We start from the raw sequence: 13,895 nt of genomic DNA on the forward strand, positions 1-13,895 counted from the left end.
ACATTCTGTGTGTGTGTGTGTTTTAAATATATACATATATATATATAAAATCTTTTTATTTATGCATTTGTTGTCTGCATTGCAAAAACAAACACTAAACATTCAAAATCAGGATTTGAGACTGCCAAAATATCTCAAGCCTTTATCACAATCTTCAAACTAAAGCTGGCACTTCTCATTCAAGCTATTCCCAGGTGAAAACACTGTTGAGATGGTGGACATGTCACTCCTGATAAAGGAGATGCTGCCCCCTTGTGGACTGTATGGTGTCTCGGATTTGCTGTAGCATGGTTTCTGGCTGCAGGGTCGACGTCGAATGATCAAGCCGCTTGAAGTCCTCGTTGCACAGGAGGCATTCGATAACATGAGCCACTCTTTGAAGGTCGAAGGCTGCGTGGTAAGGTCCAAGGGTGGTCAGAGTTTCTGAGAGGTGCCGAGGGTAATCCGAGGATTCGCCAAAAGAACAAGCATTCAAAAAGGCCATCCGATTTTCGGCTATGATTTTCAAGAACGAGGCAAATTCCCCATAATCAATTCCAGAGCATGCTTTCATGATGACCTGAAAGAAAGAAAAATACCTAAAAATTACTATATAGCCCAGAAAACACATGCTGAGTGAATGAGCTCATGTGCACAGTACCTGACAGTGCTGATGCCATGAATCCATTGTGTTTCTCCATTCATCTATCTCCTTTTGAACAGATGACAGCTCATTCTGTAGGAACTGCCACATGATGTCAATGTTGCAGCCATTCAGCCAATTATGATTAATAGAAATGGTGTCCTCCTGGGAAGGAAAAAAAACAGGATCGCAAACTCACATCTGATATATAAAACTGCATCATTTAGCTGACAAATTTGCTTGCCAGTTCTCACCAGATTATAAACTTGATGGTGCCAGCCACTTGGCACAAAAATGATCTCACCAGCCTCTTGAATAATTTCAAGAGGCTGGCATGCTTCTTCAAACTGTGGGAAAAGGCTTCTATCTTGAAGTTCAGCTGACGTGACGTCATAAGGGAGGTTACCGTGGGTGTCTCGTAAAAAGTCCTCCTGACCCGGAGGATAAAGCAGCCACTTCTTCCTGCCACAGATGTTTGCAGACCAGCTGTAGGAGCGGAACACATCAGCGTGGAAAGGAGTCCTAAACACAACAAAGAGGCATTGGATTGCATTAGAAAAATCTAACATTACTGTACAAAGCACCAGTGTCATGTTTGAACTTTTTCATACCATGAGCCTTTGGGTCCCATGTAGACAAAGCGGTAGTCATCCACTTCGAGTGTATCCCAATATTCATTAAGCCAGTCGGATGAGAAGAACACTGGTGTTGTGTAAACATTATGTTCTGGAAAATCCCTGTTGAGTGACAAAAAACATAAATACAAATCCATTTTTACAATTTGTTAACATAATGTGTTGCAAATGAAGATTAATCTGAGTACTTCGAATAAAAACAGGTTCAATGCAACCATTATGTTTTTTGAATGTTAACCATTTACAAGACCAAACATAGGTTTATTGTGTGCATTCTTACACAGGAAATACTACTTTTCCAGTGCAAGGATTTGACACTACTGTTTTTATTCAAGGACCACAATTTGGCCTTGATTTTTAGCATTATAAAAAATGATGAATATTTATTTAAAATGTACAACTTCCATTTCCTGTGGGAAAAAAAAAACAACTAGTACAACTTAACTGTCGTCAATAGACAAAAATATGAATAACAAAACATAAATAAAGACACTTTTGTACTTTAATTCAGACCTTAACATATTTAAAACTGACCAAATCCAAAAATCCTTGCAAAACCTTGCTGGTATAAACAACTTTTGTGTATTTTTATTTTGTATAACATTTGCTGCAACTTTCTAAAGCTGGATCAAAACATGAAATCAATTCATCTTTGGCAATGAAACTAGAATCATAATACATTTTTTTCTAAGCTTTGAGCTGATTATCTTTTTTTTCTAATGTGACCTAATTATATAGATTACATGTCATTTATTACTGCACAATCCTTGACATATCCATCACAAGATACTGTTTTTATCCCCTGTGCATAACACAAAGATCTTTCCCCAATAAATGATACCTTGACATATGCCAGTCTTTAAGATAGAGGCATCCTTTGGGCGATGAGTGTCCGTTCTGGATGTATTCCTTCCAGTATTGTAGAAACTCTTTAAATGGTATTACTTGTTTAGGGTTGGCATTGTATTCCTTTGCATTGCAGTTTGCAACAGGGACAGGAGTCTCATCTGGGATTTAAAACAAACAAACAAACACAAATAAATACCAATCATTTATTAAGATTAAATGACACTAGTCACTGCAGTCGTTACATGAAAGATTTATTTACCAAAGTCTTGCAGCAGCTTTTGAAAATGAGGTTTGCCCTCCTCTGTCACCCACTGTTTTCTACACTTCCACTCCTCTGTGAACCTCCTTGAAAACATACATGGGTGATTAGGCAGCAGGTATTTCTTGAAAAACTTTGAATAGCTCAGGTCCTTGTCGATATAGTCTACAAAGTGCGAAGACCAAAACTGCTCATAGGACTGACTCGGTATTTTGACCAGACTGCAGCAGTTGCGGTACGCCTCCCTGTCCATGATGGTAAACAGGACCTCGGCTAGCTGGTTAGCGAGCTTTGCTGTCACGGCTTTAACAGCAGGAAAGCGAAAGGAAGAGCAAGCGGTAAGAATGAACTGGCATTAGTACACGCCTGAATTCATTTACAGTCAAACTTCATTTCAAATTGAACGATTTTTGTATTCATTTTTCCTACCACGGCACAGGTCGCCATGACTGCTAAGAGCTATTTATGGTTCCTACATGACGCAAACACACAACTGACACTGTTCATGTTTACGTTATTGCAAAATATACTGACATTTTTATTTATTTATTTGATGCTAACACTGCGTTTACTTTGAATTATTTATAAAACCACCGCCATCACTAATGATGATTAATTTTCACCAAACCTTTTTGCGTCTGAGTGTTTTGTGTTAACCGGCACAATTTTCCAGTCGGACAGTAAATAGATTCGTACCAGTAATGAGAATTCCGGGGTTGTATTAAGATAGGTATCCCCCAAAAAGTTGAACACGCGCAAAGCAGAACGAGCGGACCTATAAATGATTACGCGTCTACTTAAACCAAGTAAACCCTAAAATAGTTACACTGTTTGATATATTGTAAGTGCTGATAGTTTATTGTCTTGTGAGTGTTATTTATTGTTAAGCTTGTGGGTCGCAGCATGAATAAATGCTTTTATTGTTCTCGTTTAAATCCGCTTTTCCGGGGCTTTTTGCGCGCTGCCGAGACTGGGGGCGAAAATTATTGCGGGGATACTTATCTTGACGCAACACCGGTTCGTTTCCGGAAGCTGTTTTTTTCGGCATCGAAACGGACCTTGTGCATCCACACACGTATGTAGAATACCAAATGTATCAAATATCATATTAAATGTTATATTATCGAGTACAGCAATTTACCTTCGCGTTTAACAAACGTAATTACGATTCTCTGCCCACTCCTTCCGTCTTTGCAGTTTAAAGTGATGGCAGAGTCCTAGTTTCGTCTACTGCATTCTCCTTAACTTTTTTTTATCTGATTGTTAAAATGGCACTTATTTGTTATCCTACTTGTATCCCATAATATCCCACGAACCTGAATAAGAAAAATAAATATAATAAAAAAAAACCCAAATAAAATCAGTTCCAGTTCAAGACGATCAGACGTCGCTAACCCGAGTGTGACATCACGTCCTTAATAAACATCGCAGTTACCAAGAAGGTAATGTAACACTCAGCCCAGTGTTGACGATTTATGTGCGGTGGGTAGCGTAGTACTTCTAACAACAGGAAGACGCAAATAATTATAAGGTTATAAACTTATAAAAATGATTTTGTGATGCGAACAAAGAGCTTCAGCTGACTGGACGCCTCATTGAGCTCATCTGCTGCCTGGATTTACTTTGAAGATTTGTATGTTCAGTATCAGGGCACACAGATTAATCAGTCATAATGTAACTGTGTTCACATGGAAATCTTTTTTGTCATACTCAAAGGTGAAATTGCTTGTTTCTTCTGTTTAAGATGAGCCGGGACGTTTCCATCCACAGCTGGCCTGGCTCCTATTACATCAGCGCTGAGAAGCGATGGGAAAGCGGAACCCTGTCCCTCTCCAGGACCACGGTCCGCTTCGTCTCAAGCCAGAGCAAGGAGAGCCTCGCCAGCTTTCGCCTGTCCTGCATCACGGAGATCAAGATGGAGTCGTCCAGTTTCATTTTCAGCACCCTCACCGTGCTGGAGGAGGGCAACGTCAAGCACTGGTTCGGGTCTCTGAAGCCCAACCGAGTGGTGGTTTATAATGTGTTGGAGCATTTCTGGAGAGAGCGCCTTCTGTCGCCCACGTCAGAGGCTCGAGGGGCTGAGTGTCAGCCTTCCAAGGGGAGAGAGCTGATCAGCTTGGTGGCAGGGGCCCAGAGAAGACTGGAGGACACCGGCAGGGTCCTCAGCCACCAGGGAGAGCAGTTTGACGACATGATGCAGGGACTGGAGAAGATCGACTCCGATCTGGGCGTGGCTGATAAGTAATTATTTGAGCACGTCTTTAATGAGCTGCATGTATTATTTTCTAAAGACCAGGAAAGATATAACAATAGTTCCTGACTGTTTTGTTTTACAGACTTCTGTCAGAACTTGAGTCTCCCTCCTGGTGGCCTTTTGGCAAACTCCCCTGGAAGATTCAGCAAGAAGCCAAGGCCGAAGACGCAGCCAGGGCTGCCGCCGCCCTCTCAGCAGGCAAGAGCTCCAGTAAAAGTAGGGTGATCACAAGCATCCCAGCGGTGGTGTCCAAAGGTGGGGACTCAGACTTAAAGCCTGGATGCTTGCTGGTGCTGGTATCCTCACTGGAGGTGCGAGACACAAACTGCCAACTCCTTCACCGATTTGAACGGAACGAAATTGACGAAATCAGGGCGCACAGTCCCTACGAGATCACAGTTAGACAGCGGTTCATCGGGAAGCCGGATATATGCTACAGGTTTCTTTCTGCAAAGATGCCAGAGGCGATGTCGGTGCTAGAGATGCAGTACAAGAAGAAGATGGAGTTTACGAGTGAATACACGGCTTTCAAAGCAACGCCGCTTTCATCTCCTTGTGACAAAGAAGGGACAAACTGGAATGAGGGTAAGGAACGGATTACATGGATAATGGTTTTGTGTTTGCATTTTTTTTTTTCCATGTTTGGTCTAAATTTGACCACTGAGTGGCAGCAAAGAACTACATATTCAGCTCGAAATGTTTATAAGTGCAACCACATGTAAAAACATTTCATCATGGTTATTGGTGTTTCTCTTTAGCAGACATGTATTTTGATGAGTCACTTTGCCCTGATTGCCTCAGTTGCTGTATTTTGAGTTTACTGTCTGGTTTCCTTATAAACAACGTACTGTATGCACTCTGCTCTTTTTCACCATCTCCACCCATGGAATCAGGGTCGCCGCGGACGGGCCAAGAGACCGAGCTCCCACTGGAGGTCCCGGCAGGAGAGCTGTCCCAGTTGCAGGTGCAAGTTCTCCAGCCATCTGTCAGTCAGGCCGAGGCCCAGGAACTCAAGCAGGTGAGAAACTTGCATTTCCATAGCCGGTTTGAAAATATAGCAACCCTACTGAGGCATTAAGAAGTTTCACATACATAAACACAAGACAGGTGGCACAGATGAACAGCCTACGTATGCCGGCTGCATATCGTCTCGAACAACGTTAGCTGTTGTTGGAAGTAAACTTAAAGTTAAGCCAACATGTATTTTATGATATTTCCATTTTCGAACCACAATTTGCCGTAATGATTTTTTTTTTTCTTTTCATTTTTCATCCTGTGTGTTTAAAATGTTATTTGGTGAGACCACAAACCAAAGTCCATCCTGGGTTTAAGAGAGGAAAAGAAACACGGACAGTTATTTGGTCAGGCCTTTCCACTCAGAACCTCACCGAGCCGAGAACTGTTACAGACATGGTCTGTGGTGGCACGACCTGAACAGTGACGCAAATTCAGTCACATGATTCAAACAGTATTTTATTTTTATGTTTATGACTCTCTGTTTGAGGTTACTTTGACCAGATATATATTTTTTCGTCAACTTTCAGCAAGCTGCCTTGGCTTTTATCATACTGAGCTTGGATCATATACAAGACTGAGAGAAATGAAAAGCTTTTGTCAGTACTAACTAACTTATAAGGCAGAAATACCCAAACCAGTGTGGCTGATTCGTGAGTGAATGTGACTAGAACAAGTAGTAAAATAAGCAATTTACCATGAATTTATCCATTAATTGCTTAGTGAATAGTTCATCAGTTAAGGGACAGTAATTCATAGTTGCTTTAATCATGACTGAAAGAATAATTGCAAAAAGAGTAAAGATTAATTTCAGTTCCATACAAATCCTGTCTGTATTTTCACATTTTGTTTGGAAGTACAGATCTCATAATATGTATACATATATATGATATTTTATGTTTTCAATTTATAAATGCATCTAATGACCAGTTTGTTTTTTTGTGAGATGGTGAGCAGAACTTAGGTTTTTGCTAATTTAAAGGCATCACAATAAATAATTAACTTTAAAATAATGTTTCTTAACTAAAGAACACATCTAGTTACATAAAGTATCAATGACTTATTATTTATTTATAAAAAGAAAAGAAAATCATCCTGCTTGCATCTACACACATAAAAAATTAACATAAATCATGTTTTAATTTAAGCTAGCATTTACTGAAGGAAAGCATGTCGCTCGTTATTTCCTTTCTGAGAGTTTCATTATAATCTGTGCAGCAGTTTATGAGATATTTTGCTAACAGTCAGACAAAAGAACACACACACACACACACACAGGCAATTACAGTCCTGCCCGCCGTTCATGATGGCCAAAGATATTAACAAAGGAGGAGCTGGATTTTCTTGGGGCGAATTTGGGACATTTTTATAATGGCTGCCAGTTGAATCCATCTAGTTCATTTTATTTATTTAAAACCCTTTTTTTAAATAAAGGCTCTTAAATAAAAGTCTGAAAACAAATGGAACTTGAACATGAAGTCCTGTAACTTCTTCCACCACAGATACATCCTTTCTGTGTGTATAGTTTTTTTGTTTAGTTTTATTTTGTTGTCTGATAGAGAAGATAACATTACAGCCATGTAATGTGATTGTAGGCCATTAGAAAAGAATAAGGTAATTAAGCTGAAACATCTCACTGCTACTGAACATTTATTGAACAAATAATGAGCTATAAAAAACACTATTGTTTTAGGTGGGAAAAAAAACCAATCAGTAACAATTTAGTCTATATCTTATTCTGCTCAGTGTAGCCTAAATGTTTAATTTTAGAGGATTCTGTGCAGTTTAAGTTCTCTCACCATTGTATAAGCAGCAGCTAAAAATACTCATTTCTGGAGCCTTTATTTTCAGACACATTAGAGCCCCAATGAACTGCTGTGTGTAACTCTGTCATGTCATCCCAGTTTAAATTGTGAAGTCACAGACCCGCGTGAGTGAAAGCAGTTGCTATTTTTTGGTGCGTATTGACGCTATCTGGTTTTCAGACTGCTGCTGGCTGTTTTCGTGCTCAGCTGAAATGTCCACAGAAAGCAGCCAGTGAAACCTGACATAATGTCAGCTGCTGTGTGAGCATGGTTTGTATGAGTATGTTTGGCAAAATGCTAGTTTAGAAACCAGGGTGGTGGGGTTTGAAGTGAGTGTTTATTAGGTTTTGCTTGGCCCACTGCAGTGTGTTTAAGCTGTCACATTAACCATAACAACCACGGTTGTTAGACCGTGAATGTGGAGTCACAATATTCCCTAAACCCACTGAAAGTAAAAAAAAAAAAAAATTTAAAAAGCAGTTTTGTTTATCAATGATCCCAGGAGACAAGCTAAGACTTATTTCTCGGTGTATTCTCACGTTTCATTTCCTGAATATTATGACATATCATCACATCTTCTGCACATTGCATCACCAATCTGCGGACATTAAGCAGCAGCAGTGGGGCGTTGTTTCTGTGAGCAAAGCGCAAAACAAGAGTGTGTTCTAAACTGAATCTATGGCTCTATTTTACAAACGTATACACTTTTCAACACCATGATCCAAGCTGTGTACCTCCTCAACATATGGTCCACATGTTGCACTCTGAAACTGCTCACCGCTGCGCCAAAGTTTTTATAATTAATCATCTTTATGTTTGTGCTGTTGCTTAGTTACACCTCCTTTCTTGGGTTTAGCGTAACTATTTAAACTAATGGGTGTACTTTTTTATTTTTATTCTTTTTTCCTGTATTGTGTTATGTTTGTGAGCAGATGCTGTTACAGCTGAAGAATCTTGCGCTGGAGGCGGAGTCCGAGCTGGAGCGGCAAGATGAAGTCCTGGACGTCCTGACGAGCTCAACGGACAGAACCACTATGAAGATAGGAAAGCACACAAACCGTATGAAAAGACTGCTGTAATCCTGACACTACAAGAAATGCATGTCACTCTGTTCTTCATCACGGTCCACGTGGGACTCGTGCAGGATCGTGAAAGACTAGAATATGACCTTGTTAGCATTACTTAAAGATGGAAATGCATCCGGTTTAAATGTCTGAATTCTGGGCTGCACAGCAAGGGTCATCAAAGTCCCTATGACTTCACATATTTCTGTCATTTTTTTTTAATTTTTTGTTTTGTTTCTTCAAAACGGTATATGTCTGGAACTGTGGCCATCATTGTCAACATCACATTTGGGGTATTTGGCACTGGCAAAACAACCTTTTACAAGGTTACACACACACACAGACCTGATTATCTAATGATTCAGATTCTAAAGGAAATTATTTTGGGGAAACTTCATTCATACATATTGCTGAAGAGGAGGATAATCAGGGAGGACAAAATAAACATTCTAAAAAATCAGTGTAACATTTCTAAGTTTATATGTGTCTGGACTCAGTTTATCTGTGGCTCAGTATTGCATGTGTCAATATAACTGATTATTACGGCATCAATAAGAAATTTCATAGGATTCCTCATGTAGCTGCAGCTGAAGACTGTAAATAAGATACTGAAAGTTCTTGGTATTACAGAGAAAGCACACCTTCACTTTAATTATAAATTATCTGCTGCTAAAGGACTTGCTAAAAAAAATAATAGCCTAATAATGTAATATTATTGTAAATAACTTAGACTTATTGTGATTCTGTTGTTTTATTGGGTTGTTCTTTTTTATTGACTATGAAAATGAACATGTAAATTTGCCAGTATTTGACCTCTGTTTTCCCAGGAAAGTCCCACTGAGATAAATCATCTCTAATTCCAGGGAGTCCTGGCTCGTTTAGGGTTTGGACCTACCCTTTATTTTACTAACACTAGGATTGTTTTCTTTGTTCCTGCTTCTATTGGTTTAAAAGATATAATAAAATTTGTAAGTTAGGAAGGTACGTTAGGGTAGACTGTCTGTCTTCCAGGTCAGAGAAATCGAAGGTTACTGAACTTACTTTTTTAATTCTTTAAGATGTTCTGCTTCTCATCCAAGGAGCTTTGAACAAAACACTAACCTTAAAATAAAGCTTACTGGATGAGAAGCAAAACATTTTAAGAATCAAAATAGAAGTCCAGTTGCCTTCAGTTCAACTAGCCATGACAGAAAGGAGTGTGTGTGTGTGTGTGTGTTTTAATGTAGTGTGGGGAAATTTTACCTGGGGTTGATTTGAGACTGAATAAAGCATGACAGAAATAGTTTAAAAAACCAGTGCATTGAGCATATTACGCACCTGTACCAACTTCCAAAATAAGCTCGACTCACTTATGCTGTAAACAATCCTGTATGTGCTTAACTGTAAGTAAATTATGAGCTTTTAAAAAGGGAAAGTCCACTTATTTATTCTAACATTGCACTGAATTGATTCTTTTTTTAACAGTAAGTTGTTTGCATATCAGACTTGTAACATGTCAACATGTGCAATAAAATCATACCGTTAGCTAGATGTTTTGGTGTTGTTTTATTTCATTTTCTAATTTTTGAGTACATTACAAAGTGATTATATTCTGCATCAAAAGACAGATGTGAGTGTAGTTTAAAATGTGGCCAAAAAAACTTTGTAACTTTTTAACTGGGAAATGAAATGAAGCCCAGGTTTGACAGTTACAGTGGTTTCAATCCTGAAGGGTGACTAAATGGGGCCAGGTTCCCTGCAGGTTTGTTTTTGGTGGGAAATAATGTTGTAGAAACTACTTTTAGTACTGTGGTACATGTCTGTGCACAACCAGATAATGTCAGCATCATATTACCAATTTACACTCATGCAAGATGCAGTCCCAGAACTGAGCAAAAGTGAAGCTAACGTCGGATAGAAGGTTGATTTTTTTTACATGGATGTGATGTCAAGTGGCCAAAAGTTTCTACCTGCTTTACACTCACATTGCTTTTCATTTAAGTCTTAGTATGAATTATGTTTATCTGGTCTATAAATATGCGATATTTTATCTCAAATGGTGTGGTCTGAGATCTAATCCAGATGGTCTGTTCTTCTATCATTGTTACCAGCTGCGACAGCATGACTGGTGTTGTTTTCAATTTGTTAGCGTGGCAAAATATGGCCCTCGTAATGTCTACTGTAGCGGGATCGACTATAAGCACGACTTTAACTACTTTAGCAGGTGTTTATGTCTGTCTGTCTGCGAACAGATTTTGTCAACGTGATAGCTTAGCAAATGCAAAAGCTGAAAGTCATAAAACTTTTTTGTTGTAATTAAGATAAAAACAAAAGCTTGGCTGATTATCTGTGATTGTTAGTATCAGTGTTTGTGTACAGATGGAGTTGTGCACCCCAAATGCTGAAAAAACTCTACGAATGCTGGTTTAATGTGTGTATTTTCTGATCTATTTTAAATATATGATTCGCTTTTATTGGAGTTTAGAGTTTTGATGTCACCTAAAGCAAAACTGCCAGTTCTTTTTGTGCCTCCTGACTGCATGGGTCTGCTGTCACCAGAGAGGACAACTACTTCATACTAAAGAAATAGACTGAATTTAATTTGGCGAGTGGCTAAGTATTTAATTATAAATCAGGTAGAAGACTAGTATAAAGAGGTTTAAGCGGACGACAGGCTCATTCGACAGCCTGGTTCCGGTTGGCATCAACTTATCACTTCTATTAAACATGGCCCACCATGAAAAATGTGCTCCTAAAAACACAGAGCCCAACACAGACCAGTTGCCTCTGTGTTGCATTATAAATCTTTCTTCTTGTGCAGACGGAGATGTTTTCATTGTGGTCCATTTATGTTGTTGATTTCACCGATACACAGTGAAACTTTTGGAAGTTCCAAACTTCAGAAGCACAACACATGGCCATGTGAATTCCAAACCTTTAAAAAAAAAAAAAAATAGGGGATGGCTAAGGAAATGGAGTACACACTGGCGTGGTTTTGAAGCAGCCTCGCAATATGAGGAAGTGGTGGCGGTCTCGTCTGACCACAGATACATGAGATCCGGCTTTGCCTTCCAAACGGATGGTATGGAGACACAGGATTTTGTTGGCCCTGACTTCCAAGTCTGTTTATGTGATAGCTCTGTGGTGAGCGCTTTCATTCACGAAGCGTGTCTCCACTGATGGCCAATCAATCAACTCCTGCAGGAAAAGAAGCAGCCCAAGTCTGTGGGCAAAGAGGGCACACGGGTTGCACTGCACTCTAAAATATGAAGAAACACGTTGCTTTTGTCATCCTTGGGAATAAGATTTTTAAATTTTAAATCCCTAGCTTTTTACCTTTTTTTTTTCATTTGGCAATGCACATTTACATAGATAATGCAGTTCCGTTTTACACACATGAATCTGTGATTAAGCGTTGCTGAAGGCAGACCTAGAATACATTACTGAAAAATTATTAACAAAATCTCACTTCAGCTTACCTGTTTGTCTACGTCTGATTTAACATCCTGATTCTTGACTCATGGCCTGGACAGACTCTTACTATTGCAGGTGCTGCTGGGTTTTCTTTTGCTGAGGGAGTTTCTGGTTTCAGGAAACAAGTTTTTTTTTTTTTTTTTGTTAATGTTAGGACTGGGAAAATTTGTTCCTGGAAGGAAGGTGACTGAGTCCTACCAGGGGGTAAATATGTAGTCTCAAATAAAATGTAAAATGATGCTCAGCTACAACTTTATTGTAGTATGGTAAGATTTTCTCCTCTATTTTTGTCAAAGACGGGCATTACATTACAGGCATAAGATAACCTGTGTATTTCAGCTTTTTTTGGTAATCATAATTTGAAAACACATTATATTTGTGTTGCTTTGGTAATCTCAGACCGTAAATGTGCTCTGCATGGCTGTTATGGTACTTTCCCAGATGCTGAGCTGCATGCTGATATCATGTGCTGCTGTTGCATGTTGTGTTTTCCTTGGTCTTTCAGTCGCTTGGTTTTTGGTTTTCTGGCTTGCGTTTCACAAACCTTTCCCATTTTTGTGCGACAGAGTTAACGTTTAAGCAGCCAAACTAAACTTGGCTGTAGTTTTGCACAGTAGTATCACTCTCCAAAAGGTGAAATCCGACATTACACCCTACCTGAACTCTGCAGAGGGGCTTGCTCTTCTTGTTTGTGAACATTAAACTCCTAGTTACCTTGCGTATTATTAGTTGAAGGTAAATATGCTGGTATATAGCATGCTTCAGCAGAAAAGCTAATTCTTTTGAAAAATCCATTTTGCATCTAACATTCTTGAAGCAGGTGTGCTCTGCCACATTCAAACTGCAAAAAACTAACGTTCAAAAAGGTGGTGAACAATATTATTGAAGAAGTTTTTGCGCCATATATACTTTTTACATTAAAGTTTTTTAGTTGCTATTTTTGTATATGTAAATTATTTCTACACAAGGTTTTTTATTATTGTTGTAGCTCAGATAAAATAAAGTAAAACATACTATTTAATCCACAAATCCAGGGGAAGGTATTTATTTCCCACGATTCAGTAGAGGGCAGCAGCAAGTTGTTAATTGTGAGTGCATTTTTTTTTTTAAGTGCGTGGTGAACATATTACACTCGTACTGTGTGTGCGTATATTAGTTAGACCGCTGTATTTTTTTACTGCTAATTATGATGAAATTTTAATATTTGATAATGCAAACTGCACATAAGCTCAACACTCACTAGATCATTGGTTTGTCTTTATTTTATCCATCTTGCACCAGTCGTCACCATATGCTCTATTTGAGTTCTTCAGTGTAAAATAAATTGTCTGGCTCTGCTTAAAATGTGTCTGAAACGGCATCAGAGGTACCTCCAAACAAAATCTCCTTCCATGTTTTGTTTATTTTCTCTGGTAACCTTTTTTGAAAAAAAAAGCACCTAATTTTTCTGTTTGGAATTAGGCTGTACACAACGAAGCAGACATTTAGCTTCGGTACGTCCGAGGGCTTCTTTTTGTGATGACTAGGTTCTGTATTAATCAAAAGCTCATACACCTCCCCCAAACAGGTTGTCAGGCCATCAGCCAGCTCACACAGCATCGATACTTTTACAAGCCGGCCCCCCAGAAACCCTCTGCAAGTGTGTTTTTAGTGGCTCTTACTCCAAATGGAAACACTTAGCTCCCACAATAAATTACCCACTCGACGGTTGCCACACTGCAGAACTCCAGCTACTTGGCTGTGGATTTATGTTTTTCACTAATTTCGTTTGGGATCTGCTATGTTGTAGTGACACTGGAGTAACATGAACTGATAAGAGGGCAGGAAAATTTTCATCACGAAAAGGCTGTTGCGCCATCGTGCAGCCTGCAGGGCCGGCAGTTTGATTAAAGTTAAGGATGTGTCCCCTTGTCACCTCACTTGGGGCTGACTTTTGGGGT

General features: G+C 39.2%; 2 protein-coding genes across 5 annotated transcripts; one reads left to right on the plus strand and one right to left on the minus strand.

Moving 5' to 3' along the window:
- Window positions 1-41: 41 nt before the first annotated feature.
- On the minus strand, window positions 42-2,654 carry jmjd4 (jumonji domain containing 4). The gene is made up of 6 exons (XM_017425924.3): window positions 2,366-2,654; window positions 2,099-2,264; window positions 1,234-1,359; window positions 877-1,144; window positions 641-787; window positions 42-559 (listed from the first exon to the last, which is right to left on the minus strand). Exons 1-6 carry the CDS (start codon window positions 2,616-2,618, stop codon window positions 224-226), a joined length of 1,296 nt encoding a protein of 431 aa, XP_017281413.1. The 5' UTR covers window positions 2,619-2,654; the 3' UTR covers window positions 42-223.
- On the plus strand, window positions 2,571-10,026 carry snap47 (synaptosome associated protein 47). 4 transcript variants are annotated; one of them, XM_017425921.3, is made up of 5 exons: window positions 2,571-2,703; window positions 4,110-4,606; window positions 4,702-5,204; window positions 5,513-5,637; window positions 8,371-10,026. In XM_017425921.3, the coding sequence occupies exons 1-5, from the start codon at window positions 2,617-2,619 to the stop codon at window positions 8,515-8,517; spliced, it is 1,359 nt and encodes a 452-aa protein (XP_017281410.1). In that variant the 5' UTR covers window positions 2,571-2,616; the 3' UTR covers window positions 8,518-10,026. The 4 variants fall into 4 exon arrangements, with proteins under 4 accessions (XP_017281410.1, XP_017281411.1, XP_024863759.1 ...); XM_017425922.3 differs by lacking the exon at window positions 2,571-2,703 and adding an exon at window positions 3,196-3,440 and having other exon boundaries at window positions 8,371-8,517; XM_025007991.2 differs by lacking the exon at window positions 2,571-2,703 and adding an exon at window positions 3,470-3,807 and having other exon boundaries at window positions 8,371-8,517.
- Window positions 10,027-13,895: the final 3,869 nt, after the last annotated feature.

Source organism: Kryptolebias marmoratus, linkage group LG20 (assembly GCF_001649575.2).
Source record: "Kryptolebias marmoratus isolate JLee-2015 linkage group LG20, ASM164957v2, whole genome shotgun sequence".
Taxonomy (NCBI): domain Eukaryota; kingdom Metazoa; phylum Chordata; class Actinopteri; order Cyprinodontiformes; family Rivulidae; genus Kryptolebias; species Kryptolebias marmoratus.